The sequence below is a fragment of the Melozone crissalis genome, unplaced genomic scaffold (genome assembly GCF_028551555.1).
Source record: "Melozone crissalis strain CALT ecotype California unplaced genomic scaffold, PUWL_Pcris_2 ptg000004l_1, whole genome shotgun sequence".
In the NCBI taxonomy this organism is placed as follows: domain Eukaryota; kingdom Metazoa; phylum Chordata; class Aves; order Passeriformes; family Passerellidae; genus Melozone; species Melozone crissalis.
In genome coordinates, this window is record NW_026535782.1 from 26,814,547 (window position 1) to 26,841,466 (window position 26,920).

A 26,920-nucleotide genomic window follows, 5' to 3' on the forward strand; every position below is an offset into this window, starting at 1 on the left:
TCCTCAACTGTCCTAAATTTAAGAAGATAGCAGTCACTTTTTACTTTGCTTTTCCACAAAATAAACAACCTCTATTTTCCTTGCCTTGACATCTCATAAAAAAATCCAAATCCCTGTTTGTTGTCTGAATGCCTTTTGAGTGCACTGTTTTTAAATTTCCTCTGTGTGTTTCCCTATATGATGCACTGCTACTGAAATACTTTAAGGTTTAGAAGCCTTTCTTTGGTGCTAAGACACTGGGAAAAGATACTGTCCACACAGGGAGATAAAATGTTGCCTGTAGTGGAATGCATCTCTAAAACCCTTCTGAAGACGGGTGGGTTCCCCTGTGGAGCAGGCAGCATTTGCCTCTGAAGGAGCAGTGAGCTCTATGGAGCTGCTGCATTTCAGAATGGTTACTCTTATACTTAAATCTGATTTCTGAGGCTTGCTGGTGTCCCATTTCCCTGTAGCCATTTACTTCTTTTGACAGGCAGCTACCTTTGCCACCTTTTACAATCTGCAGCCTGTGCTTCTCTTAAAAAATATATGGCTCTGCTTGAATGTGTTATAGCTCCACACTGGTGGGAGGGGATAGAAAAGGAGACCATTCATGCCAAACAGAATCCTTATTCATGGGTCAAGTTGTAAGGAACTTGGGCTCCCACCTCAAAAAGTTAATTGGAGCCTTTATGTAATTAAAACTGCAATTCTCACTTTCCTGAAAGTGATTTAGGCTGGATTTAGCAAGATGAAGCATAGCCCCTACTTTCTCCAAGACCTGTAGTGTAAGGGTATTGAAAATGGTGAATAGTGTAGAATGGCTAACAGAACCCTGCAGAAGATACTGTTAAAAATAATGTCTAAGGTGTTCGGTGGGTTCTTTTTTTGAGTACATAAAGTACTTTGAATAAAAAAAAGTCAGAGAAGGCCAATGTTTTATCAGCAGCTCTTAAAAGCTGCATTTTGAGCCTCTCTATGTAAGAATAAATTCTCTATAAGATTAAAGCTATCTGCTTGCTGGCTTCCATCTCAGCAGGAGTCCAGGAAAATTTTCCTGGTGTTAATTTCACAGTGGTAACAGTATGATACTTCAAAAAACAACCTTATCTTCTCATGTAGGATTCCTACTGTGCCTCTCTTAATTCCTGGTTATCCCCTGCCTGTTCCATTTAGTTATGTAATTTATCATATTTTAAAATTAGTTTTATGCCTTTTACTCAAAAAGAATTTAGAAAGAAAATTAAAACCTCTACGATATCGTCTCCCTTTTTTGGTTATAATTACAGCAATAGCTACTTCAGATTTCTAATTGTGGGGCACTTGGGTACTGAAGAAGGGAAGGTTTCTAAAAATGCAACTTTATTTAGGGGAAAAAGTAGCAACTTGTCAAAACCACATTACCATCAAATTAAATTAATAGTCTGTTAAAACAGGGTTAGTGAGAGAGATGATGGTATATCATTCCTTACTGTAGCCAGGTTTGTGCTCCCTCCAGCAGCACTTGATCCTTGGGACAGGTGGCCTTTTTGCCCACACAGTTTGTCCTTTCCAGGATTGGAAGAAGTTTGAGCAAAGTCCCACGTGACACTTCTGCAAGGTCAACTCCTGTGAGATTGTATGTAATCCCCTTACAAAGAATAAAAATGTAAACATGTCTTTTGAACTTGAAAAAAAAAAGGAAAATTAAACCTTCACAATTTTGGAATTAAATCTTGGAATGACCTGACCTGGGTAAAGATGCCAAGGAACCTGGTAATTTTGCTGAGAATCTGGAGTTGGAAGTTGTTCTTTATTTATTTGTTGTGTATGCCAGTATCACAGTGTTGTGTGTGCCATCTGAGGACAGCTGGCAGGTAAAGGGCTCAGTTCTGAGGAGCAGCCAGCTCCCAGTATGTGGCTCTTTCCTTTCACAACAGTAGCATATGAAAAAACTTCACCTAAGCTGCACGCTTGGACACAGGCTGGGCTCAACAGTTAGAGCATGGAGGCACATCATGTACAGCAGCTCCCAAAACCAGCTTGCTAGAAGCAGATTTCAGCACTTAGATTCTTCAGGGTGCTGCCAGCCCTTTGCTACAGCCAGGAACCTGCTTAACGTGGTCTAGTTCAAACAATCCCATCCATCTCCAGTCTTTCCTATGTCATCTTGTTATGCAGATTCTTCTCATTCCACATGTTCTAACAAAGGTTTTCCTCCACACTCACAATCTGACTCTGAAATTCAGTAAGTGTGTTGAAACTTTCTGCATTTGAGATTATTTCCTTTATTTCAGTTGGCACAGAGTACATGTCCAGTGCCAGTTTCTCCAGTTCTGCCACTTCTTTTCTTAAATGTGCTTCCATCTTGGTAATAACATTCAGGCCTGTGAATGTTTAGATAATAAATCCATTAACCATTCTTTTGGTGAACAAATCTTTGTATCAGGTTTAAAAAAGGAATTTAATTATTTCAATCAACCTATATCTCTACGATTGGCCATACTTAGAGTAAAAATAGGTTGGGAATGGTGTGGGTGTGTTTTAGCCTTCCATTGCAAGGCCACACAAGAAAGCAAAATAGCAAGAAAAACTGGAAAATGCTGCCTGAGATATGAAGCTCAGTCTTGTCCTGGGGCAGGCATCTGCATCATTTAAGTTCTTCCTTGCTTTATCTTAAAATCTCATAGGGTCTGTCTGGGGTGTTTGCTCCTGCACTTCTTACAGGACGAGTGTCCTGCTCCTCCCATGCTCCAGGGGTTACAAAAGCAAATTGCTGCCTGAGTTGTTTCTTGGTTAGTTTATATTAATCTCATTTTTGTGCTGATACTGCTCACCCTCTTGTTATTTCCCTTCCCATATTACTTAACCCCCAACCCCCTAAGGCATTTGCAACAGCTAGTTAATATTTTCTCTACCTTTATTTTGACAAATTTGTTTAAGGAGGCTCTAGCCTTCTTTAGGGCACATGGTGTTGACACCAATTTGCCGTGTTCTTGTGTATTAGCCTTCCAGGTTTGTTTGGTTTTTTTTTTTCCTATAAGAGGAGATGAAACACTAGGTATTAAGAAATGTTCTGCTATGAGGGTGGTAAGGTACTGGAATGGGTTACCCAGAGAAGTTCTGGATGCCCCAGCCCTGGAAGTGTTGCATGGGACTCTGAGCAGGCTGCTCTGGTGGAAGGTGTCCCTGCCCACAGCAGGGAGAGGGCGAGATCGAGATGGTCTTTAAGGCTCCTCCCAACCCAACCCATTTTAGTATAGACTTGTAACAGAAAAGTGCACTCTTTTCCAGATGGGGTCTTAACAGGGTTTGTATGATAGCTTCTGAGTTTTTGATGCTCTTAAATCCCGTTCTCTTTCTGACACATTAACAAAGGTTGGTTACTCCTCTGTCTTTAAAAACTAAAGCAGAAATGGTCGAAAGGACAAGGTTTCTTTAGATCAGGAACTGCACCATTCCCCTTCTTGTTCATCTTGTTACTGGAATAAAGAGTCTTCCACAGAAGCCAATTAGAAGTTAGATTAACCTCAGAAAATTTTTCTTTGAAGACAGAGCTTGAGCACTTGTAAAAGACTGGCCCAGCTGCCAGTCTTGCCAACTTGCTTTAATGAAAACAGCTGTAACATTTCAGAGCTGAGCAGTGCTGTTCACACAATCTAGTTCATACAAGCAAGAGGGTAGGAAATTTTACCTTCTGAGAGAGGGTTAAGCACGATGTTCACTGTGTTCTTGTCTGCCAGGAGTCCCAGCATGTCACAGGCATTGGATGGCCACGGGAGGGGCAGGGGGATGCTCTGGAAAATGGTTTGCAGGCAGGGTCTGGCTGCTGCTCCCCAGAGGAGTCCAGCGAGCTCTCCAGTCCATCACGGGGACAGATAGAGCTGGGCTGACCAGAGGGTGCAGCTGAGGAGCGGAGCAGCTCCGCAAAGCAACAACCCCCTCAGAGTCATCTCCTCAGAGAGCTGCGGTCAGCCTGGAGGAGGCCTCGGAGCAGGCTTCCCCTACCTACGGGGGCCTGTGAGAGAGCTGGAGGGGGACTTTTTGCAAAGGCATGTAGTGGCAGGCCGAGGGGAATGATTTAAAAATGAAAGAGGACAGATTTTAAATTGATATTGGGAAGAAATTCTTCCCTGTGAGGGTGCTGAGGCACTAGAAAAGGTTGCTGGGGCAGCCGTGGATGCCCCATCACTGGCAGCGTTCCAAGGCCAGGCTGATGAGGCTTTGAGCCCCCCGGTGTAGCGGAAGGTGTCCCTGTGCAGGGCGTGGAACCGGGGCGCCTTTGGGGTCCCGTCCAGGGACGCGCGCCTTTCCCGCGGCGCAGGCCGGCCCCGCTCCTGGGCGCTCCGTTCCGCCCCGGCCGGCGGCGGCAGCGGCGCGGCTCCGCCCCGGAAGCCGCGGGGGATGGCGGTCGCGGGGCGGCGGCGGCGGCGGCGGCGGGAGCGGCGGCGGGGCCGGGCGGGGCGGGCGCGGGCGGCGGCGGCGGCGGGCGGCGCCCCCGGGCAATATGTTCAAGAGAATGGCAGAGTTCGGGCCTGACTCCGGCGGCAGGGTGAAGGTGCGGCCGCGGCGGGGCTCGGGCCGCGGGGGTCGGCGCGGTACGGCAGCGCCTCTCAACGCGCCCTGTCCGCTTGTGCTCCTTTCTTTAGGGCGTTACCATCGTGAAGCCGATCGTGTACGGCAACGTCGCGCGGTATTTTGGGAAGAAGAGAGAGGAGGATGGCCACACTCACCAGTGGACGGTGTACGTGAAGCCGTACCGGAACGAGGTACGGCAGAGCCGCTTCCCCGAAAGCCTGGCCCGGTTTTGGAACAGGCGGGCTGGGAAAGCGGGAGCTGCCATCCACGGAAATGTGCAAAACGCCTGTGGATGTGGCACCTGGGCCATGCCTTAGTGGTGATGGCCTTGGGGTAAGGGTTGCGCTCCGGGATGTTAGAGATCTTTCCCTGCCGAGCAGCACCGGGACGTGGGGGTTTGAAAAGCCGGGATTAGAGGAAAGGGCAGGAGGGTCTTTGGCTGTAAGCTGAGAAAACACAGAGGCTGGTGGGTTTCCAAAAAGGAAAACCATGGAAAAGGCATGCTTCCGTTTTTTGGAGTGATCTTTCCAGTGTAGGGGAAGACTGGAGAACATTCATGGGGATGAAACACTGAAAGAGAACTGTGTGCAAGAACTAATTTTTAGATTTACCGCTTTGCTTTCCTTCTGTGCTTAAAGTCAGAAGAAATACTATTTAAAATCAGAAAGAATGTAGGCACATAGGATAGATGACTGAATAGTAGCTTGGTGTGCTGAAATAATAATAATCAGAAATAACAATGTTTCTGTTTTAGGACATGTCTGCATATGTGAAAAAAATTCAGTTCAAGTTGCATGAAAGCTACGGTAATCCTTTAAGAGGTGGGTTTTGCATTTCAGCAGTTGTTCCTAGAATTGGGTGTTTGTTCTGCCTTTATCATGGTGTTAACACTTCTGTGTTGCCTATTGCAGTTGTTACCAAACCACCATATGAAATCACCGAAACAGGCTGGGGTGAATTTGAAATAATCATTAAGATATTTTTCATTGATCCAAATGAAAGACCTGTAAGTACATTGAAGTTTTAACAAAGCTTAAATAATTAATTATGGTGGCTGACAGCTCTAGGAAATTGCTGGACAAAATAAGTCTTATTGTAATAAAAGTCTCTTCTTGTAGAAGATAATTTAAGGATTGGTCACATTTTCTTCTTTCTATGCTACACTCCTGGTATTCATGGCTGCTTTTCCTGTGCTTGGCTTCTCTGATATTTACTAACTTGTGACCACATATTGCACATTACCTGGGTTGAGCACACACTGAGGATTTCTCTTCCACAGAGCTTCCAAGTTCTAGGATATTTAAGTATTTTTTTTTTCTGTCAGATCAAAATCAGTCAAAAAGCAGCAGGGCTACTATACTAGCATAAATCTCTGCCTAAGACCAGGTTAAAAAACTCTGTAGTTGTGTAAAGTGCTGGAATTAATTTCTTTCTTTCATTCCTGTGTTTTAGCCATATCTTGTAGGTTTGTGTATTCAGATCTAGTAGGAAACTTGATTACTCTATTTTAGGTAAAAGGATGTTTATTTTGGGAATAATTGACTTCCTTCTGTCACATGAACAATCCTTTTTTTAATCCATTTTTTGCTGAATGAGAGTGGAACTGAATTTCATGTTTTTCTGGAATGTGTGGCGATTGGTAACAACAGGTTTCCTGTGCTGTTGGGCTCGGTAGCACCCTGACTTTTATTAATTCCATTCACAGCTTGACCAAGCTGTCCTAAGGTTGGTTGGGTGTTTTTCTTTGCTGCTGTTCTTGGAAGGCAGTTTGGGAGCCTGTCACGTCCTTCCTTTCCAGGAGGTCCCAAGGGGAGTCGGGTGCTGCTCTGTTCCACCACAGCTCCTGGGCCTGTGTGTGGAAGGGGAGAAGCGTGGGCTGTGTGTGCCCTTCCCAGGCCAGGTGGCCAGTGGCTCCTCAGGGCTGCACAGAGGGTGCCAGTCCTCTCCCCACCCTGCCATTTGCAGGGCAAGGATGGAAGAGTAACCCCAGAAAGAGAGATTTCAGTGAAAGGCGATTCACAGCCTCCCTGGTGCTTCAGTTTCTCAACAATAGAGGATAAGGTCACAGAAAGCACTTTCTAACTGATTGAGAAAGTCAATTTGAATTAAATCACCCATTTGGAAATGGTGGTATTAGTATTTTTTATATACCAGTCCTAAACCACTTTCCCAGACATTTTTAAAGTCTCAAGAGACCTTTAGATAGTTGGCATGTTTTAAAAGTTAACATTAAATTCAAAGCAATTCTGCTGAAGCTATATGACATTTATATTTGCATTCCTAAAACATTTTTAAGTCTTATACAGTTATTTTGTAGGAACAAATACTACTTGTTGATATGTAGAACAAGTTTTTTATTTCGCTACAATTTTTAAGCTAATAAAATTCTGTCTTTTGAATAGGTAACTTTATATCACTTGCTGAAGCTTTTTCAGTCGGATACCAATGCCATCCTGGGGAAGAAAACTGTAGTTTCTGAATTCTATGATGAAATGGTATGAACATTTCTAATGTAATCCTCACTTTATTTTGAAGAGTATTAGTGATACCATGTATTTTTCTCCTTCATTAGATATTTCAAGATCCTACTGCAATGATGCAGCAGCTGTTAACAACGTCTCGTCAGCTAACACTAGGTGCTTATAAACATGAAACAGAGTGTAAGTTGAAAATTAAAATATTTTAAACTTTAGAAATAACAATAGTTTGATTTGCTTTTAATGTATTTTTTGGGGGGGCTGTAACAGTACAATGGATTTGCATGCTGCAAAAAGGTGGTAATTTTGCATTAAATTTAACTTCAGCTTTTGCAAGGGTAGTAATATTTACCTAAAAACTTTTCTTATCCCTATGGCTCTAAAAAAAAAGGAATTAGAATTGGTATGAAGAGTGATGGCATGAACTACACCTAGTCTGACATCTTTGAAATTAATTAAAACAGAGGGTAAATGAAGGCCACCTTATGGTACAGTTCTGTTCAGCACTGCAAGCAAAGGTCACACTTGAAGGCCTGAAGTACAGAACAGTTAGTGATTTTTCAGTCAAAGCAGCAACTCTTTGTGGATAAAGAGTAGTGTCTGAAAGCTCTTTTTTCCCTTCTACTTCTTTAACTATGTATGTAGGTAATTTCAAACATACTCCTTAAGTACAGCGTAATGGTTTTTGTGTCCTTTTTATCCAATTTGTTTCCAAATATAAGCAAAAATATTAAGGGAATTAAGGAAACTAAATTAAAGATCCATTGGTTCCTGAGTTGTAATGCATTTAGTGATTATTTATGTTCTGATCTTCTGTATTTCATCTGTTATTTGCTTTCTGAGAGTAGAAGATGTAGTATTTATTGAGCCAAAATCCTGCCCTATTGATTACAAACATTAATCCATTGCAGTCCACCCCACCTGGCCTTCTGTTCACCCAGCAACAAATGTCATGTAGTTTTTGGCCAGCAGAGCTAAGAATGGCGAGTGATTATGAATTTGAAGCTCTTCAAAGTTAGGGTTGCTATTTGCCTTATGTCTGCTTAGCTCTGTGGATATGTGAGCTACTTGTATTTCCTGCCTCAGTTCAGCCAGGCTTGAGGTGGCTTTTTGTTATTGTTACATGTTACAGTTTTTGTTTAGAAAATGTTTAATAATATGATGGATAAAAACATCCAAATTTAAACTTTTTTCATTTAAATTTTTTTGATATTTCTCCAGACAGTAGGTAGAAACTTTCAGTGTGGTTTTTTTGTATAAATACTTCCTTAAGATGTAGTAATGAAGCAGATATTTACCACTGCCCACAGCTATGTAGTGTATGGGATATGAGTGAATTCCACAGCCTTCATTGACTTGTTGGCTTTACCATCTTTGTCCTAAAACCTGTGAATGTAAAAATAGTAAAAAATAGGTACTTGATGTCAGATATTCATTAAAGCAGGGCAGCATAACTGAAACTTTCAGATCTGTAGAATTAAACTCCAGTGAGAGATAGAAAATGATTACAGTTACATGGAGAAGGAAACCCAGAATAGTGGAGGCTTGAAAGGACCTCTGGGTGCATCATGTCCATCCCCTGCCCTAGCAGGGCCACCTACAGCTGGCTTCCCAGGACTGTATCCAGATGGCTTCTAAATGTGTCCAGTGATGGGGATTCCACAACCTTTCTGGGCAACCTGTGCCACCACTTGGTCACTTTCACAGGAAAAGTTTCCTGATGTTCACAGGGAACCTCCCACGTTTGTTTGTGCCTGTGGCCTTGCGTGCTGTCGCTGGGCACCACGTATTCATAGTTCTCTATAATTTCCCATGTATTTGCTGTCACCATGTCGGATTTTATTTTCTTCACCTAATCTTTAAAAAAGAATGTAGAAAATTATTTTATTAATTGTATAGCTATCTACAAAACTGATGGGCTGAGGGATGAATGAGGCTGCAAAACGAACTTTTTTTTTTTTTTTTAAATCCAGATTCTTATGTGGATACCATTTTGATTACAAGCATTGAATTTCTAAAGCTAACAGAAACAGATTTTTCCTTTCAGGACCAATGCTATCCAAATTACTATTTCAGTTAAAAAAAAAAAAGCAAATTTCATGGCACTTAAAATATACTTTTTTTCTTTATCACTGCCACAGTTGCAGATCTTGAAGTAAAAACGAGGGAGAAGCTTGAAGCTGCCAAAAAGAAGACTAGTTTTGAAATTGCTGAGCTTAAAGAAAGACTAAAAGCAAGTCGTGAAACCATCAACTGTTTAAAGAATGAAATCAGAAAACTTGAAGAAGATGATCAGTCTAAGGATATGTGACAAGTGCTGACTTGAGTGTGTACTGAAAATGGAAAGATTTCAGTCATGGAATTGTATGAGTTCTCTTCAGTTCTGTAACTGAGACTATGAGAATTTCACTGACAAATGATTGAAGTTTGTGGCAATCAACTCCATAAATGGAAGAAAAAAGAAAGAATGTATCCTTGTTTTATAGTTAAAATCTGTGGGTACTTAACGATTTTTTTCAAGTGGAAGTGGTCTTGAAGACCAGACTACTTTTTCTTTGAAAACTGCATTTGAGTCGTGTATGAAAACTTTGTATTAAGTCTTGTATTAGTTCAATGTGATTTTACAAAATGCTGGTGTTTACTTTTTTTACTTTTTTTTTCTACTGATTGTTTAGACATGCATCTTTAAAGCTAAAAATAAAATATGCAGTTTTTTATTTTAATGTTTTTTGTCTCTGTCCAGCTGTGGGCTTCAACATCTGTAAGGAAGCTACTGTAAGTAGCATACTCTGATTTCAGGCAGAGGTTGAAATACAAAGGTATGCAAGTTATTTAAGTGTGGTTACAGAGATTTTTGGCATGTCTCTCTGTTACAGCACAATGAAAACACTTTCTGAAAACAGGATTTTAAATAACTTGTATATCCACAGGTAGGAGTTTCTAGCCCCAAAGCTGCTTTAACACATACAAATGTATCAATGCTACCGGCTATGCTCAGAAGCAGCAAATTATTCCAGTACTGTTTTGTAGGATTTTGTTTTGTATTTGTACTCTACTACACTCACTTCATCAAATATTGTCTCTGCCACTTCCTCCTCTCACTCTTCCCTGTTCCAGCCTGGTGTCCCTCCCACAAGAGGCAGTCTTCCATTAATTCCTCCAATTGGAGAGCTCCTCACAGGCTACATTTCTTCACAAAGCATGAAGTCCCTCATGAGGTCACAAGTCCTGCCAGCAAACCTGTTCCAGTGTGGGCTCCTTTCCAAGGGGCCACAGGAGCTGGTCCAATGCAGGCTTCCCACGGGATCAGAGGCTCCTTTGGGCATCCCTTTGCTCTGGTGTGTGCTGTTCTGCAGGCTGCAGGTGGATCTCTGCTCCAGCACCTGGAGCATCTCCTTCCTCACTGTCCATGGTGCCTGCAGAGTTGTTCCTCACACATTCTCACTCTCTCTGCTCCTGTTCCCCCTGCCCAAGCAGGTTTTTTTTCCCCTTTTTAAATCAGCAACCTGTTGGGCTCAGCCGTGGCCAGTGGCAGGTCCATCCTGGAGCTGTCTGGCACTGGTGGACACAGGGGAAGCTCCTGGCAGCTCCTCACAGAAGCCACCCCTACAGCCCCCTCACTGCCAAAGCCTTGCCACGTAATTCTTAAGTCACTTGCAAGAGTTTCCCCGAAAAATCTACCTGATCTCATCAATCCTTTAAGAAAAAAGCACTCCTTTCTTCATATTTGAAACAACTGATGATTGATGGGCTTTTACATGGCTTGGTAAAGTGAAAGTTTCATCACTCAGTATGTAGACTTAGGGTTTTCATTAAGAACAGCTACTTGGCATTCTTGGTTTATGGTGTTATGCATACACATAGGTTGAGGAGCACCTTGTACTGTGGTATCCAGACAGATCCTTCCTAGCAGTGCAGAATATCCAAATTTGTCAATTTTTGGCTACCTAAGTGCTTTGGTTTCTTTATTCAGTAGCCAATTTCCTTTTAAGCAGCAGCTGAAGAAGAGTGCCATGTTCAGAGCTGTGCACTGAGAATAAGACTTGCATGAGCCACAGTATGTTGTGCATGCTGAAATAAAAATGGGAATGGAAAGCACAATTTTTGGTGTATACAACATTATTATTTTCATATTTGTCAGTTAAAATAATAGTTAAAATAATAGTAATGATGACCAACTCAAATGGAGTATTAAGGAGGTTCTGCAGAAGCTGTGGCTAACATGAACAGGTCTGCTCAAACAGACTTGAACTGACCAAAAAATAATGGAGATGTACCTTTTCAATCCAACTCTTTGTGGGAGCCTGAATTTTTTTTTTTTTTTTTTTTTTTTTGTTTACATCCAATAAACAGCCTAGTTTCCTAGGATACAGGAGCAATGATCTTGGCTCCACTGCTAGTAGCCATCAGCATACTAGACCACAGATGTAATTTCTGTTTGGAGTTAGTGGTCTTTTTTTCTTCAGTTTTTCTTTCAACTTTTTGTAATCTTTTTTTCTTCTCCTTTGCACTCTCTGCAAAGATCCTAGAAGAGTCATTAGACTCCTCTCTCAAAAATAAGAAAATAGTTCTAATTTGCTAACACAGCTGTCTGCTGAGTAGTCAGTCAATATACAACAGGAAGAGCACCTTGTGCTTTACAAAGTTCTGTGTTAGGATCTGTGTTTTCATTAGAAAACACTTTTTTCAGGTGCTGAGAAAGCAACTGAGCCATGTATTAGACAGTAACTAAATTCCAGGAGAAGTTAATGGCAATTAATCATAGGCTCAGTCACAGAGTATCCTGAGTTGGATGGGACCCACAGGGATTGAATCCAGCTCCTGGCCATGCCCAGCCATCCTCAAGAGCTGCGTGGATCCCACCTAGTTGAGAGGTTATGTTTGTTCCCATGTGTGCTGCAGCTGAAAGTTATTGATGCAAACAGCCAGGAGTGTGTGTGTACACAGTAAATTTACAGTGCTGATCTTCTAGTACGTATCATTTTCAAAGTCATTAGAACTGAGGTGGAGTGGGGCACCTCAGGACACAGTTGCATTTGACCTCCATTGCCTTGAAGAAAAAGACAAACCCAAATGCTACACTTGGCTTCATTTTTGGCTGCCCTACGAAGATGTGATTCCAGAAAAATAGTTCCAGTTTGTGCTTGCCAGGGTGCAAACTTAAATGCTGTTTATATTGCTGAGACTGACCTTAGACTGTGGCTTCATCCTGAGTTATCATTGGGAAACACAGTTATATTTAAATCTTGCTTTGCAGAGGAGGAGACAAAAATCTCAATGTGCTATAAGTACAGTTTGATATCACTGAATTGCACAGGGATTTGTTCAGTTGCCTGCTCTAAAGTTTTAGCCACCACTTGAAGTAACCTTTTGCTAGGTAAAGATAAACATGGTTTATCTCAGTTTACATGCTTAATGTTTTGAGTTTTACCAGTGAGCATCAATATCAAGTATGCAAAACTATTAGTGTCATTGCCACTTCCACTATTAAGACTTGGGCATTTTAATTGTTTTAGGTAAGACAAATTAATACTCATCGCAGTAATTTCAGACAATGATTCATTACTCAGTACCCAGTACTATATATCACTAGCCCTTTTCCTACCCAGCTCCATCTCATATAAGTCAGTTCTTTGGGTTTGGCATGCTGCAGTTTACAGTCAGACTGTGAAGTACTGTAAGGCTGTTGCTCAGGATGTTTCTCACCAGAGTGCCATTATCTGACAGGAGATGTGTAGATCCAGTTAAAGAATTTTTGTAGAGATGGAGCTGGAAGAACCATTAAAGCACTGTCTTCATTTTCTTTCTAGATAGATGCTGGTAATTACACCAACCTTTTGCTGCTTATGCATTTCATCCATATAAAATACATCAATGTGTGTTTGTGTCTTAATGAGAATACAGATTTAAGAGCATTTCAGGTTGTTTTCAGACATGATGTTTTCCAAACACCAGGTGGCAGGTATGCCCAAAATATTCTCCAGTCTCTACAACAGTTTAATTACTGGGATTTTCGTAGATCTGTGACATCTTTGGTTAATCTCATTTGCTTTGAGACTTGGTCATCTGATGAGAACACCTGTATTTGTTTCTGTAGAGGTGACCAAATGATCTCTTGCATGTTAAAGAACTGTTCAGCAGCCTTGTCAACAAACCAAGTGTGCAGTGGGTTGCTCTTAGTTGTTTTCTTTTTTTTTTTTTCTTTTTCAGGCCAAGATTGTGTGACAATATGAGTGCATGAAACATAACTCAGGCACTCTACTGGACTGCATTCTTTGCTTGCACTCAATTGCAGGATTTTACACCAGTAAAAGTAATTACTTTTGTTGTTTTATCAAGTCAATGTTGATAAAGTTAATACACTTCTTTGGCTGCTTACTGCTTAATGAATACTACAAATGAACCTTTGGCTTCCAAGTGTGTTGGAACTTTAATTTTCCTGCATACTGCAGGGAAGAAGAGTTTCACCTAAGAGGGGGGAAAAAAGAGAATTAGGATGGCAGAAAAGAATAGCATCAATGAGAAATTAATGTGTTATATATATTCAGTAGGGATTTATGTAACATTCACTTAGGATACATTCATACTATTTCCATTTAAAAATGTTTTAAGCTAGCAGGTGAAGTCATGTAAGTTTCTAGTGAAACAGTCTTGCCCACGCAAATAGCTAATACATATCCAGAATTAAAATTTACATCTTGATTTTCATAGGAAAAATCCCTTGAATGTCAATGATTAGGCCACAAAAATAACTTCATTCATTGCAATATACAGGATTTGTCCTACTCTGCCCCTAATAATGACTGTATTTTTAAGGTGTTCATTTGTTATATTAGTGTTCATTCCCCCACACTTGTGGGGAATTCTGTACTTTAGGACAGAAAACAAATTTAATCTGATCTACTACTGGCTTCTGCTTTGCAAATTTTTCACCTGAAGGGACCAATATCTTATTTTCTTCTTAATATCTTAATTCTGCAATGTCAGGCAAATCTCACTTTTTTTCAGTCTACAAACCAGCATTTTTCAAATTGAACATTTTATTTAATCTCTGATCTAGAATGTTAAAAAAGCATCTCTGTGTTTTTAAAATAAGAATTAATCCAGGTTATTTTGTTTTTATTACTGTCCTGAGTAGAGTGATAACTGTGTTCCACCTAAAGCTCTATTCAGGTCTCAATCCACCTGAACTCTGAGGAGGTAAAAAGGAGAGTGTTGAGAAGTTATGTTTGAGGAGCTTGCAGTTAACTTTTGATGTTATTTCCTGGTTTCTTTATGGAAGATTATGTAGTAGGTGAAGCATTTACTTGGTAAGCTAAATATTCCTGAGGAAAACTGCATCACTGAGTTTTAGTTCTTCACCATGAGATCATGAGAGTACTCTGCTGTGCTGCTGCCCTCAGTGAGCTGTGGACAGTCAGCCCTGCAGGACTTCTCTGAGACTGGGCAGGGAACAGGCAAGAAAAAGCATAACCTCATGTAGTGGTTAGGGCATTAGAGGAAACAAATGGAATGGTTTTTTTCAAGCTGAAAAAAAAAATCATCTCAGGAAAGAGTAGCATCCTTAGTAAATACATAAGTCTAAATTAGATGGAATTATTTTCCTGTTACCTTTGGAAGTTATACACCCTTTTAGTGATTGTAGAATAAATATCTGTATATATACATATATTGGACAACTGGAACTGGTTTTTCTTTTCCTTCTTGCTACAGGTTAAGTATGTTTGCATGGTGAAGAAAGACACAGCACTAAACTAGACAGACCAAACTCCAGCACCCGCTGCACATTTTTTAAAATGAACCAAGCATCTGCTGCTTTGCAAAGCTTTGTGGCTGTTCTGAATCTTCTTTGCATAGTCCTTAGCAGCAGCAGCCAGGAGGTGCAGTGTTGGATGAAGATCAATGATGGGCATTGCCTGGGATCAGGACAGAAAATCGTGGGCCATGTCAGAGGGCACGGCTGATTTGGTGTGTGCTCAGCTGCCAGGCCTGCAAGTCACCAGCCACAAGGCTGCTCCTCTTGGGTGGTGCTTCGTACTCCTGGGGTGTCCCATCACTGATGGGTCTGCTAGTGCTGCATCCTGAGAGATTCACTTGGATTTAGTAGTCAGGAGTCTACAACTTCAAATATCAAACACAGTCTGGCTGAATTTAAACTAAACTGTGTTGGGAGTTTTGCTTGGTTTTTATTAGTAAATAAGAAATTAGTCCTAGTCCTTGTGCATTTTGCTGAGAACAAAGAAGATACTTTTCTAAGGCTGTGAATTCTTTCCAGTATTCATTTTTCCCTCAGGGATAAAAGACAGAAACAAAATCATTGCTTTTTGGAACTGGCTAACAGAGTATGTGTATTTTAAAATGGAAAAGCAGTAAAACTCTTCATGGATTCACTGTCTGAAAATACTTTGTTCACAGTATTTTCTGTGAATCTGACTCCATATGGTACTAAACACTTGCAATTGCTGGGCCTCTGTGTTTGGAGATGGAAATGCTTGGTCCTTCACTAAATAAACCTGACCTTCGATCCCTGTGAAGTGACTGAATTTCAATCGGACCTCTGGTGAATGAAGGTAATAAATCAGTAAATGAAAAAGCCTCATTTTAATAGTAGAAAGGACACTTCAGTGATGTTTTATATTTCATGATAGTTAAGACTTTACAGGTATTAAGCTAAGGCTTTTGGAAATCTGAAGACGCGCTATGCACAAATTTAAACACCAATTTAAACAAAACACTTGTCAGTTTGTCACCTAGCCATTGCTACTGCATGCCCTATTGTTGACTTTGCAGTAAAAATATTTTTTGCATTGTATTTTACACATTTGCTAAAAGATTTGCCATCTGTAAGTTCCATCCTCAGTTCTATGCTACAGCTACTTCACCACTCAATAAAAACTGAGAAACAATCTGTAAGACAAAAAGCAGTGTAATTTGTTTTGCTGCTGCTGCTTCCTGAGCTTTATCTGACACTGATGCTGTAGAGTGCTGGCTTCAGTCTTACTTAAATCTAGAGACAGTTTGTGTGACAGCTCAGAATACATTGTGATCATTGAATGTGCACTCCAGGGCGTTGAGCTTGGTTAGCAGCCATTATATACCTGCATCTCTTCTCTCTGGCCTTGTGTAAAAATACCCCTAAGAAACCAAAACTCTGGGGCTGAACTTCTATCCTAGTATCCATGATACAAAAAAATAAAATTTGCTGATCTACTGTATTTTAATAATAGTGTTTTGTAAATGCCATGTAATGCTAAATCATTGGCGTTTCACATCAGATTCTTGTTACCATTACAGCTTTGGTTGGAATTTCTGTCTAAAAAACCCCACCACCCCATAAATCAACTCAGTTATTTGGGTTCATTCTGATCTCTTTACTGCTCCATAGTCATACCTGGTTTTTTGAGGACTGACTGTGGTTTACTCTACTGGAGTCAGAATTGCATCCAAACTAACTTCAGTGAAGACACTTTGTAATTGTGAAGCAGAACTGGATTTGAAATAACATTCTCATGATCAAAGATTCCAAGAAGCTTTTGTAGTAATTGGAGAATAACAACTATATAAAATGTGTTTGCTTCTCATATTTAAATGAAGCACAAAGATAAAATGCATGAGAGGCATATTAAATGAACACATAGATACTTTATCTGATAAGACCAAAGCAATTGAGTGGGATTTTAATTTAGGCATTTGACTGACTTTGTGAAAAAAGAAATGTTTTTGAAGTAATGCTGGCGCTGTTCCACAATATCTGAAAGGTTCACTCAGTTGTGGATTGCTCCACTGGGCTATTCCCTTCACTGATGATATATTATTATTTATGTTGTATCCTGAGAATATTGCACATGTAAAATGCACAGGCAGAGTTCCAGGCCTGAAGGCCTGCAATCTGAATGGGCAATATAGGATGGGTGGTATGATAAATTGCACTTCTTTACTCAAAATGTAAGCAATGTCTTTCAGCTCTAAAATTATACCCTTCATCCACTTTGATCTGAAGAAGCATTCAGGACAGTACAGTTCTCATCCTGTGGCAGCACAACCCAGTCTGACTATGGTGGGTAAGAGAAGCAACTGCTGTCTATGAATTCACCATCTTTAACAAATCAGACTTATTTTATTTTAAAAGTAGTATTCCAGTAAGTCACTTGCATGAAAAATGTTGTTATGGCTTTAAAAAAGGACAGATTGAAAAAGAGCAAAAATATTCTGAAAATTTGCAATGTGTAGCAAAAAGGCTACTTGAAGGTTGAAGTGGGTGCACGTTTGCTACAGAATTAAGTAGCCTTGAGAAAAAAACCCTTAAGAACAAAAACTCTCAGCATCTTGCTTCATACTTTGCCAAAATTTCCGTACCCACCAATTCTGAAAGCAGAACAAAAACCCCAAATACTTCAGGCTGCTTCACAGTGGTCTGCACTGACGAGTGGGTCTCATTTAAAACCAGGATATGCAGTCTACCCTGAGCTCTGACACAAACAGCAACCAATTGAACATCTCAGGAAAGGCCAAGAGTGTGGCAGAGAGAGAAGGAAAAGCCCATCCAGAGAGCATCTATGGCCCACAGTTACCAGTTTGGCTCTCCTGACATAATGAAGCTCTCTAACACAAGGGGCAGAAATTTCCTCAACAGCGCAATGAACTTCCCCAAGAGGCAGGAAGTTCTTCACCTTTTCACTTCATCTTGAAGGCCTGTTTCTTTGGGGTTCTTTGATGTAAACACAAAACTTTTTTAAAAAATGCTTTATTAAAGAAAAAACTGTTCTGTCATTATTCCCTCCTCCCACAAGCAGTGAAGCAGTGGGGAATAACAAACACAACTGGGCAAATCTCTATTAATAGAGTTAGTTAGTCCCACCTGAACCAAACTGCTTCAGGAAAAATCTTATGAGCAAGGCTTCCTCGGTCTCTGTCCTTCAGACTCTTCCCCGTACTTGTTTCTGCATGAGGAAATAATGTTGGTATATATTTTGATTTTGTCCCTAAATTGCCTTAAAATGTAAGCTATTATATGCTACTGAAGGGAAATCTAATTATTTCTGCTTGAAATAATTATTGCTTAAAATATCATTACATTAACAAGTCTGCTTTTATTTCCCTTGTTTCAAGAAATTATGTAGTTTGCTTCCACTGGCTTACGTGTGAACTTAGGCAGTCCTAAAAGAGAGAAATAATATGCTGGCTGCAAAACGAGGCAGTGTAAAAACAGCTTTACATTTCAGTACCAATAATTCTGCTTTGCCACAAGTCACCTTTTTTTCTTCTTTGCCTCTTCTGAGGGAACATGCCCAAAGTTATTTCCACAGACTTTTACATTGGCTGTCTCAACTCTAACTTCAAGTTGTTTTTTGAAGGGCTCGGAGTGGTTCATCACTTTGGATGGCCCATTACCTTCACTTGGTGGTTTCTGCCCACATGATAATTAGTTTCTTTTTTTCCTGAAGAAGCCCACTCCTAATATGATGGGGAGAAATTAAAAAAACCCTGCCATTTATGCTTTTATTCTCTTAAAACATCGGGGTATGACCAGTACTTCAGCAACAGCTTCAAAAACTGAGCCCTTCCCTAAGCAGGGCTGAGACCCTTTCAGAGGAGGGTAGGTGATACCTTTCAGTGCTCCAGTGGTCACCTGTCTGTAAAAATCACAATGCTCAGTTATCTACTCATCTGCTCCCGTCCAGATGTGATTTTGGAGCCTGTGGGATAACAGCACATGCATGAGGGAGAGTGAAGCCTGCTCCACCAGTGCTCAGAACAGCTGACCTTGCACTTCCTTTGACCACTGCTTTCACTAACAAATTATGATTAAGAGGCAGAAGCGTAATCCTGCCAGTGTGAGCTTGAGTTCCCTCTGTAGATTTACTGCTGAGTAGGCAGAATTGTTTTGGAAAAGAGAGAGTGTGTTTTACTGTTTCTCAACATGATAATTTGACTTCTTCAGAGAAGCTTTTATGTTTTTCCTGAAGTACTATATCCATCCCAGAGAAACTGCAGTGAGTCCAATTTATGTCACTATTTATATAAAAGTTAATTTGAAGTAATGAATTTTATTTTTTCTACTAAGATGGGAAAAACAGGATTAAAACAATCACCATCGTATCTGATTTTGCTAAATCAGTTCTATCACTTCTAGGAGAACAAAATTCAGGTTGCAATTTTAAATGTTCCTTTAAACTTCTTCCTGAGCATAGCAAAGGGCAATTTTCTAGGAAAAGCCATGGTATCACTCTCATTGCATTGCAGCTAATTTGTGTGTAAGAGAAAGGAGTTTCAGGAAGGCAGATACACAACTCTGGTATGTAATGTAGATTAGAAGTTAACACTGAAGACTATTTTAATGTCCCTTAGCTATGCAAATGACCAAGTAGAGCAGAGATGATCTGTGACAATGCAGGTCTTTCCACTACAGCTAAGGATATCTTTTTGAGAAGGTACCTGCTGCCCCTAAAGGTACTGGGTTGCCTGAGCGTCATTTTAACAATCTTTGAACATGAAAGAAGTTTATTTAAATGTAGTCCTGGAACCTGAAATGCTTCATTCACCCATTCATGAAAAGCTGTCTGTAAGCTGATGCAAAAAACATACAGTAAGATAAAAGTTTACATCCATTTGCCAGTTTTCTTCCCTCACTGTCTCAGATCCTGTTGCCATGTTGCCATGTTATCACCAGACTTTCTGCTACTGCCCTGCATTTACTGATTGGAAACCATAGTAGGATATATACTTGTAACAATGCAGACCCAAGGAGAAAGTTGTGTTTTCTCTCTAGTAGATACCATTCATAACTTATACACTGTGAAAAGACTGAAAAAACCATTGATTGATTTAAATCTGCCTTAATTTTTGACCAAAGGCAAAAACTCCACACACTGGTGCTTAATCATACTTTGCATCAAGTACAAGCATGCAATTTTCCATACAAATTCCATAAGGTGTTTAATCTGCTATTGCAAAAATACTTATTTGCATACAATCACACCCTGCTGTGGTTTTAAATGTTTTCTGAGAATACATTTTTGAGACTATTATCTTAACCTCACTGTCTTTCTACCCACATACAGACTAACAAACATGCAAACCCTTTAATTTTTATTCAGGCCTTACTGTAATTAAGTTGAAGTACATTTGTTCTTTAAAACTATAGGACTCAGCTTATTCCATAAGTATTGCTGATGAATACACAGTTGCTAAGTCGCTGAGCTGTGGCAGGATCTTCAGCTTACAAATAAAAGTTCTTATTACAGGAGAAAACAGTGATTGGCAGTTTTGGCTGTTGCTGTAGTCTGAATTGTTTGTTCATGCCACGCGTTCCAGGTGTTGAACAGAAGCAGTCAGCCACAAACAGCATTATCTCACCTTTCAAAGATCTTAGCCCGAGTACTAAGAAGCACTGACCCCAGTTAGACATACCAGGGTGAAGAACATCTTTTTACTGACTCTCTTGCTGGAGACAGGTTTGATCCAGAGAATATGTACCTATACAAACACTTTGTGTCACATGGCAGCACGTGCTATGCCAGGTTAACTCTTCCCCATCACTCAGTGTCTGACAAATGAATTATGTCATTTGTTTAAAGAAGACATTGGAAGTAAAAACCTTAAGAATGGACAAACAACAGTACCACTTATTGACTCCTGCTATAGCTGCACCCTGACAATCAATTCCTCTTGTTGACATTTTACAAAGTACTTTAATACTTTGTCAAGCCACTAGACAGAAAGCACCATAGCTCACTCTTGCTTTGTTCATGCCAAATCCAAAGGGTCTTAACCCCACAGTGTTCTTGAACTGAGTTTTAATATGTAGTTGTTAAGCTGGAGCAAATACATTCCACTTCTGTCATGAATATGCCATCTGAAGTAATGTATAGTTAGGGCACAAGCACGTGGTAAGAACCCACCAGAAGAAGCCAGAAGCCAGAGGTTGCAATGGGCCTCTGGAGGCCACTTAGGACAGGCTACTGCCCAAAGTGGGGCCAGCCAGCCCAGATTGCTCAGGAACATGTCTAGTCAGACTCTGGGTATCTCTCTACAAGGAGATCACATGCCTCTCTTGGCAGCATCTTACGATATTTGACCACCTTCAGGATAGAAAGAAAGACAGAAAGAGAGAGAGAGAGACTGAAAGGGAGAAAGAGAACAATAAAGAGAAATAAATAAATCTCTGAATCTAAGCAGAACTTAGCAGGATGTGTCCATTCTCTCTCAGCTTATCACGGTGCCCCTCTGAGAAGAATCTGGCACATTTTTCCATGAGAGCTTCAAGCTGCCTCCTTGAAGCAATACACCATTTTCCCAGCCCTCTGACCATCTCAGTGTGTCTGTCCTATATTAGCTGCCAAATGGCCATACTGCATCAGGCTACACAAGTATCACTTCTGGACTTAATGACCAGGACTAAACAGTGAAGGGTAGAGAGAATAGGTCAGTACAGCACAATCATTTTTGATACATATTCAGCTTTTTGTAAATCATTGGCTAGGGAAAACCAGAACCAAAGGCCACTGTATTCCATTCATTTTACTAGCTGGTGATGCACTGCTTTGCTTTTATTTCCTTTATCTGTTTTGCTCGCATTACTTTACATTTAGAGACCAAATTTCCACTTCTAGTCCAACACCTACGCTGTTCAGCAGAGGGAGATCCTTTTGAAGCTCCTTGCTGTCAGCTTTGTAGTGGACTACTGCACAGGATTTTGCATCAGCAGCAAACTGTGCTGCTGCTTTTACTCAAGTCTCTTTCCAAGACCATTTCTGAGTATGCTAACTAGTGCAGGTCCCGGCATGAATCCCTGTGGGAGTACAATCTACTCTCCCACATTGTAAAAAATGACTATTTATTGCTACCTTGTTAACCCTTCTCTTTCAGGTAGTTACTAATTCACAGGAGAGGCTTCCTTCCTAGCCTGTGACAGCCAGTACTCCTTAGCAGCATGGCTGAGAGATGGTGCCAGAGGCTCTTTTGAAATCACTACAATGAATGTATCACCCTGGTTTATCAGTTTGTTGATTTTGTCAAAGAACTTCATAATTATGACAAAGCTTCTCTATCTACGAAAACCTATGTTGACTTTTCCACAGTCTGACGTATTTGTCTGTATGCTAAAGCCTCACTCCACCTCTCTGTCAGTGGTGAGCTTGTATGACCTGAGACAAGTCTTGTTAACTATTCCAACAAGAGGGCTCAGATGCTGAAAACGAACACTTATGTTCCTTAAATCTGAAGTGACTGTCTCAAAAATTCTCACTCAGTTGTTTGCCAGCTATGAAGGTGCTTGCATTCCATAAATTCTTTCTTTGGTAATGTTCCCAAACCATCTCTGACCACTTTCACATGTACCTTCCAGCAAGCTAATTCTATTCCTAAAAGTCCAGCCCACATGATCAATTAAACAATTTCAGTGGATTGATTTCAGAGCTGAAGGAAGCTATAATAACTCTATAATGGCTGTAGCACACTCTGTGGAAATCTGTGAACTTATAAATTAGTGTGAAAAACACTAATTTATAAGTTCACAGATTGAGGATGAAATGAAACCCCCATCTCCCACAGGTTAATTTCAGGCTTTCTAATCACTGAACTACAGGAAAAGGACAGGATGGCTTCTCTCAGCCTTGAATATGCACATTCTGCATAAAAGGTGTCTACCAAAAAAAAGTTCACTAACATGAACTCCAAGTGGAGCAAGCAGGTCCTTCCAACTCTGTTATTTTGAAGATTTTGAAGGACACACTTGTAAGTTTTGCATCTGTACTTGCCTGCCTGCTCTGCCTCTGCACTGAAACGCTGAAATGCTTGCTGTGTTGGCAGAATGGAGTGTTTGTCAGTGTCCTGGCTGTGAACTTGCAGTGTGGACTTGACTGAACATTCCTGAATTAGCACTGTCATGGCTGAGACAAAGGTGCACAGTCCACCCACAAGTTTTCCAATAGCAGTTGTAATACTGGCTCATGGAGCACAGCTGACACAAGCCCAGCACTTGCCAAGATTATTCAGCACTATTCCCCAGCCACTGTGACTTCAGCCACATAGATGTCGTTTCACAGTGAAAAGTTTAGCCAGCATCCTTTTCAGAGTGGATCCCTAGTGATCCTGTTTGTGCAATTGCTTCCCTCACATACCACATAGGAAACCTGGAGAACAGAGAACCAGATGCAATTGAATTCACCCAGTAGCAAGGTTATTCAATGTTCACTGCCACAAATCTGACCTGTGCAGTACCAAGACCTGCTGCAGACTTAACCCACATTTCCTTGTAAGCAAAATGAAAGTCTATTGCTTCTCTTGCCAAAGAAGCACAGACATAATTCCACTAATGATAATGAAGTATCAACTAACAAAATGACAAATGCCCTAAGAATATCTAAGTATTTACTCATTAAATGAATAAGGCAAAGGGCACTTGCTGCATGCAGAGATTTAAAATAACCAGCTGTTTCCTCCTGTGAGAGGCCTCTATTCTGTCCCCCAAAAGGCACAGAATAGAAAAATGCTGTATGATAGGCAACCTAATTCTATCATACTTGGTGCCCACAAGGAAGTCAAAAACACAGCTGCACAAGTTGCCTATTTGTGAAAGTCTGCCATTGTGATGGTGTTCTTTGGACACTGTTTTGTACATAGCACACAGTCAAGTGTACACAGTTCTGGGGCCCTTAATTAGATTTATATCCCACTTGTTTATTGCAGGCGTAATAACCTGGAAACAGACGTGTGTACATTCAACAAACTGATGGTTCTCCAGGGAAACAATCACCAAGAAGTTACAGGAACTGCATATGACAGCCTTTTTTAGGAAAATGAAACCAGTTCAATTTGGTTACGCAGAACATTAACTTGTGAGAAGAACTGAATTATATATACTGTATATATACCTGTGAGGCCCAAAAAGCAGCTTCACTTTCAATGATGTTTTTCAGGCTCTCAATATTCAAATGATAAAGGACCAAACATCTAGCATCTCTAAGAATAAACCACATAGTACCTCAGACAGCAAGCTCAGACTAGGTATTTCAGAGGAGATACCTAAGTTTAAAATTACATTTTTGCAACTCATTGTATTATCTTTAAAAGTTTACTGACCAACTGTCACAACCACCCTGTCCTTCATAGAATATTACTTAGAACACATGGATCCTTTAACCTTGTCAATGGTTTATTTGTACAAGGACAAGACAATTTATAAAACTGAGGAAAACCAAATTACAATACAAACAGCCATCTGGAGAACTCCTGAATGACCAGGTCTGCTCCACTTTTCCCTGTGAGAGCAGAAAGTTTGTCATATTCCAGCAGTCATTTCAGGAAAAAAATCACTATGGGAATTAGAATGTTCAACTGCAAGACACCTTTATTTACTGTTGGATTTACACTTTCTTTTCACTTTTAAGTGAAATCAGAACTAATGACAATACTCAATGAAGCAGTAAACTACTAGTTTTAACTAGCTCAACCTTGCACTTCCTTCTGAAAAAAACCCCCAAATATTAACTGTACTGTAGAGGTGTGCTTTCATAAGAAGGGCAGGATCTGGCTATAAGTAGCTCCCGTATGGCCCTTACTGTATGCAGGGGGTTTGTTTGGTTGTGAAAACAAAAACTTCTTGATGTGATATACAAAGGGTTATTCTATTTAACATGCCACACATGAGGGGACGCAGAATGTGATGTGACTGGAGTTACTCTGTTCAGCTAGCACACTAAGTCCAACTTTCTCCCTTTGTAAATTTGTTTTCCAGCTTCTGAAATGCTTTCATAGTCTGAATGTGTGGGTTTTAATTTTTAAAAAGAAGGGTTTGTTAGTGTCAAATGGATTTTGGAAAGTGTGTGTCAGAATACAATTACTGTAGGTAGCAGAGAAAGTGCACAAGCTTCTGCACTGCATTTCAACCAGAAACATGCTTTCACAGCAGCCATAAACCAGGAAAGAGTGTTTATAGAACAGCCCTCACCTATAGCTGGGTTAGGTGGTGCCTACAGGAATAGCAAAGGCCTTCTGTATTACAAAACAGAGCAACTGCAAACTTCTGTGATTTGTCATGAGGCTGTTGCTATGATTTCATTTTTAAGAGAAACTGTATACTCCCCTATATTCACTGCAAGAGTAGAAGTTATAGTTGAAAATTAAGGATCTGAGTCCATATTCATCTCCAAAAACACATCCAGGCTTTGTGCTGGTGTAGACATGTCTCATACCGGTCAGAAAAGACTTCCCTGAGGATAAGACAAGCTACACATGAAACGCAAAAAGTTCCAAAGTTCTTGGAAAAAAGAGATATAAATCTCCACTTCATGGCTTTGAGAAGTTTGTTGCCATGAATCTCTGAACAGCATGTGAAAGGAAACTGCAGAAACAGTATGCAGAATCTGGCATTCCATTCCCCAAGAGTCCTCTCTTTGTCAGGTACAGATATTAAGAAAGAATATAAAATAAATAGGAAAACGCTATTTTAAGCAGATAAATCACAGACTCAATTAGGTTGGAAAAGACCCCTAAGATCACTGAGTCCAACCTGCAGCAAATCACCACCTTGTCTATAGCACAAAGAGCAGCTGCTTCTTGAACACCTCCAGCATTGGTGACTCCACCACCTTCCCTGGCTGGCCCATTCCAATGTTTAGCAACTCTTTCCATGAAAAAATTCTTCCTGATGTCCAACCTGAACCTCCCCTGGTGGAGCTTGAGGCCATTTCCTCTTGTCCTGCTGCCAGCTGCATGGGAAAAGAGGATGACTCCCACCTTACTACAGCCTCTTTTCAGGTAGCTGTGGAGAACAATAAGGTCTCTCCTGAGTCCCCTTTTTTCCAGGCTAAACACCCTCAGCTCCCTCAGCTGCCCCTCATATGACTTACCCTCTGGAGCACTCCCCAGCTCCGTTGCCCTTCTCTGGACAAACTCCAGCACCTCAATGCCTTCCTTGCAGTCAGGGGCCCAGAACAGGCACAGGACTCAAGGCAAGGCCTCACCAGTGCAGGGGAAAAAACCTGTTGTTAAAATGCATGTGACTGGACTGTGGTCCTGCCTACAGAATTGAATACTGCCTAAATCAACACAGGCCAAGGGCAAAAGCACTTGATCTGCAGAGTCCAAATTTCATTATAAAAGGCACCAAAACATGTCAGGTATCATCTTGTAAGAATTCAGGATCTGGAACAAGAGTGGTCTCACTGAATCAACACTGAAATACATTAAGACAGTGCAATAAGAACTTCTGGAAATACAATCTATCTTATATCAGATGCAGTTCAAATTTATTTCCTCTTAAAAGACTAAGAATCTTTCAAAAATACTTATACAACCTAATTTTAAAATTCTGTTGCCTCAGAAAAGCCATGCATTTAGCACACCCTATAGTAGCTGTATAATACCATATAAAGAAATGCTGAAGCAAACAATTTGAAAAGTTTAGTTACCAAATAATAATTTTACAAATTTTATCTACAGATGAAATATTTATGGAAAAGCTTTAAAGATGGTAGAAGCACCTAATTTTTAAAAAGAGAGAATAGTGAGCTATAGTGAAACAACAGAGAGCTTTTGACTTCAAAGCTGACATAAGGAAAGCTTAGCAAGATCTAATAGAAATGACGATGTTATCAAAGGACTTAAAGCAATAAAAATTCATAATTTACAGAAGTCTGGAAGCAGTTATCTAATCTTTGAAAGACTTGTAATTGATGCAGCATCTGGACAGAGCTGCAATAATCTCATTTTGGGATGACAGAAATGATTCTAGATAGCAGCAGCAACAAACATGTCATGGATCCAAGACATCTATGTAGTGAGAATGAGAAGGAGCAACAACAGAACAAAAATTCCCACCACGAATGCAACACAGCAAGGTCTCAAGAAGCAAGAAAATGCTGGAGAAAGATCTAGAACAGCCACCAAGTGCAGCTCCAGTATCG

General features: G+C 40.5%; 1 protein-coding gene across 2 annotated transcripts; it reads left to right on the plus strand.

Annotated features, from left to right (window-relative positions):
* Positions 1-4,431: 4,431 nt before the first annotated feature.
* On the plus strand, positions 4,432-9,735 carry YEATS4 (YEATS domain containing 4). Of its 2 annotated transcripts, XM_054273881.1 has the most exons (7): positions 4,432-4,516; positions 4,608-4,727; positions 5,291-5,357; positions 5,448-5,542; positions 6,939-7,031; positions 7,109-7,196; positions 9,155-9,735. In XM_054273881.1, the coding sequence occupies exons 1-7, from the start codon at positions 4,466-4,468 to the stop codon at positions 9,322-9,324; spliced, it is 684 nt and encodes a 227-aa protein (XP_054129856.1). In that variant the 5' UTR covers positions 4,432-4,465; the 3' UTR covers positions 9,325-9,735. The 2 variants fall into 2 exon arrangements, with proteins under 2 accessions (XP_054129856.1, XP_054129864.1); XM_054273889.1 differs by lacking the exons at positions 4,432-4,516; positions 4,608-4,727 and adding an exon at positions 4,758-4,869.
* The last annotated feature ends 17,185 nt before the right edge of the window (positions 9,736-26,920 follow it).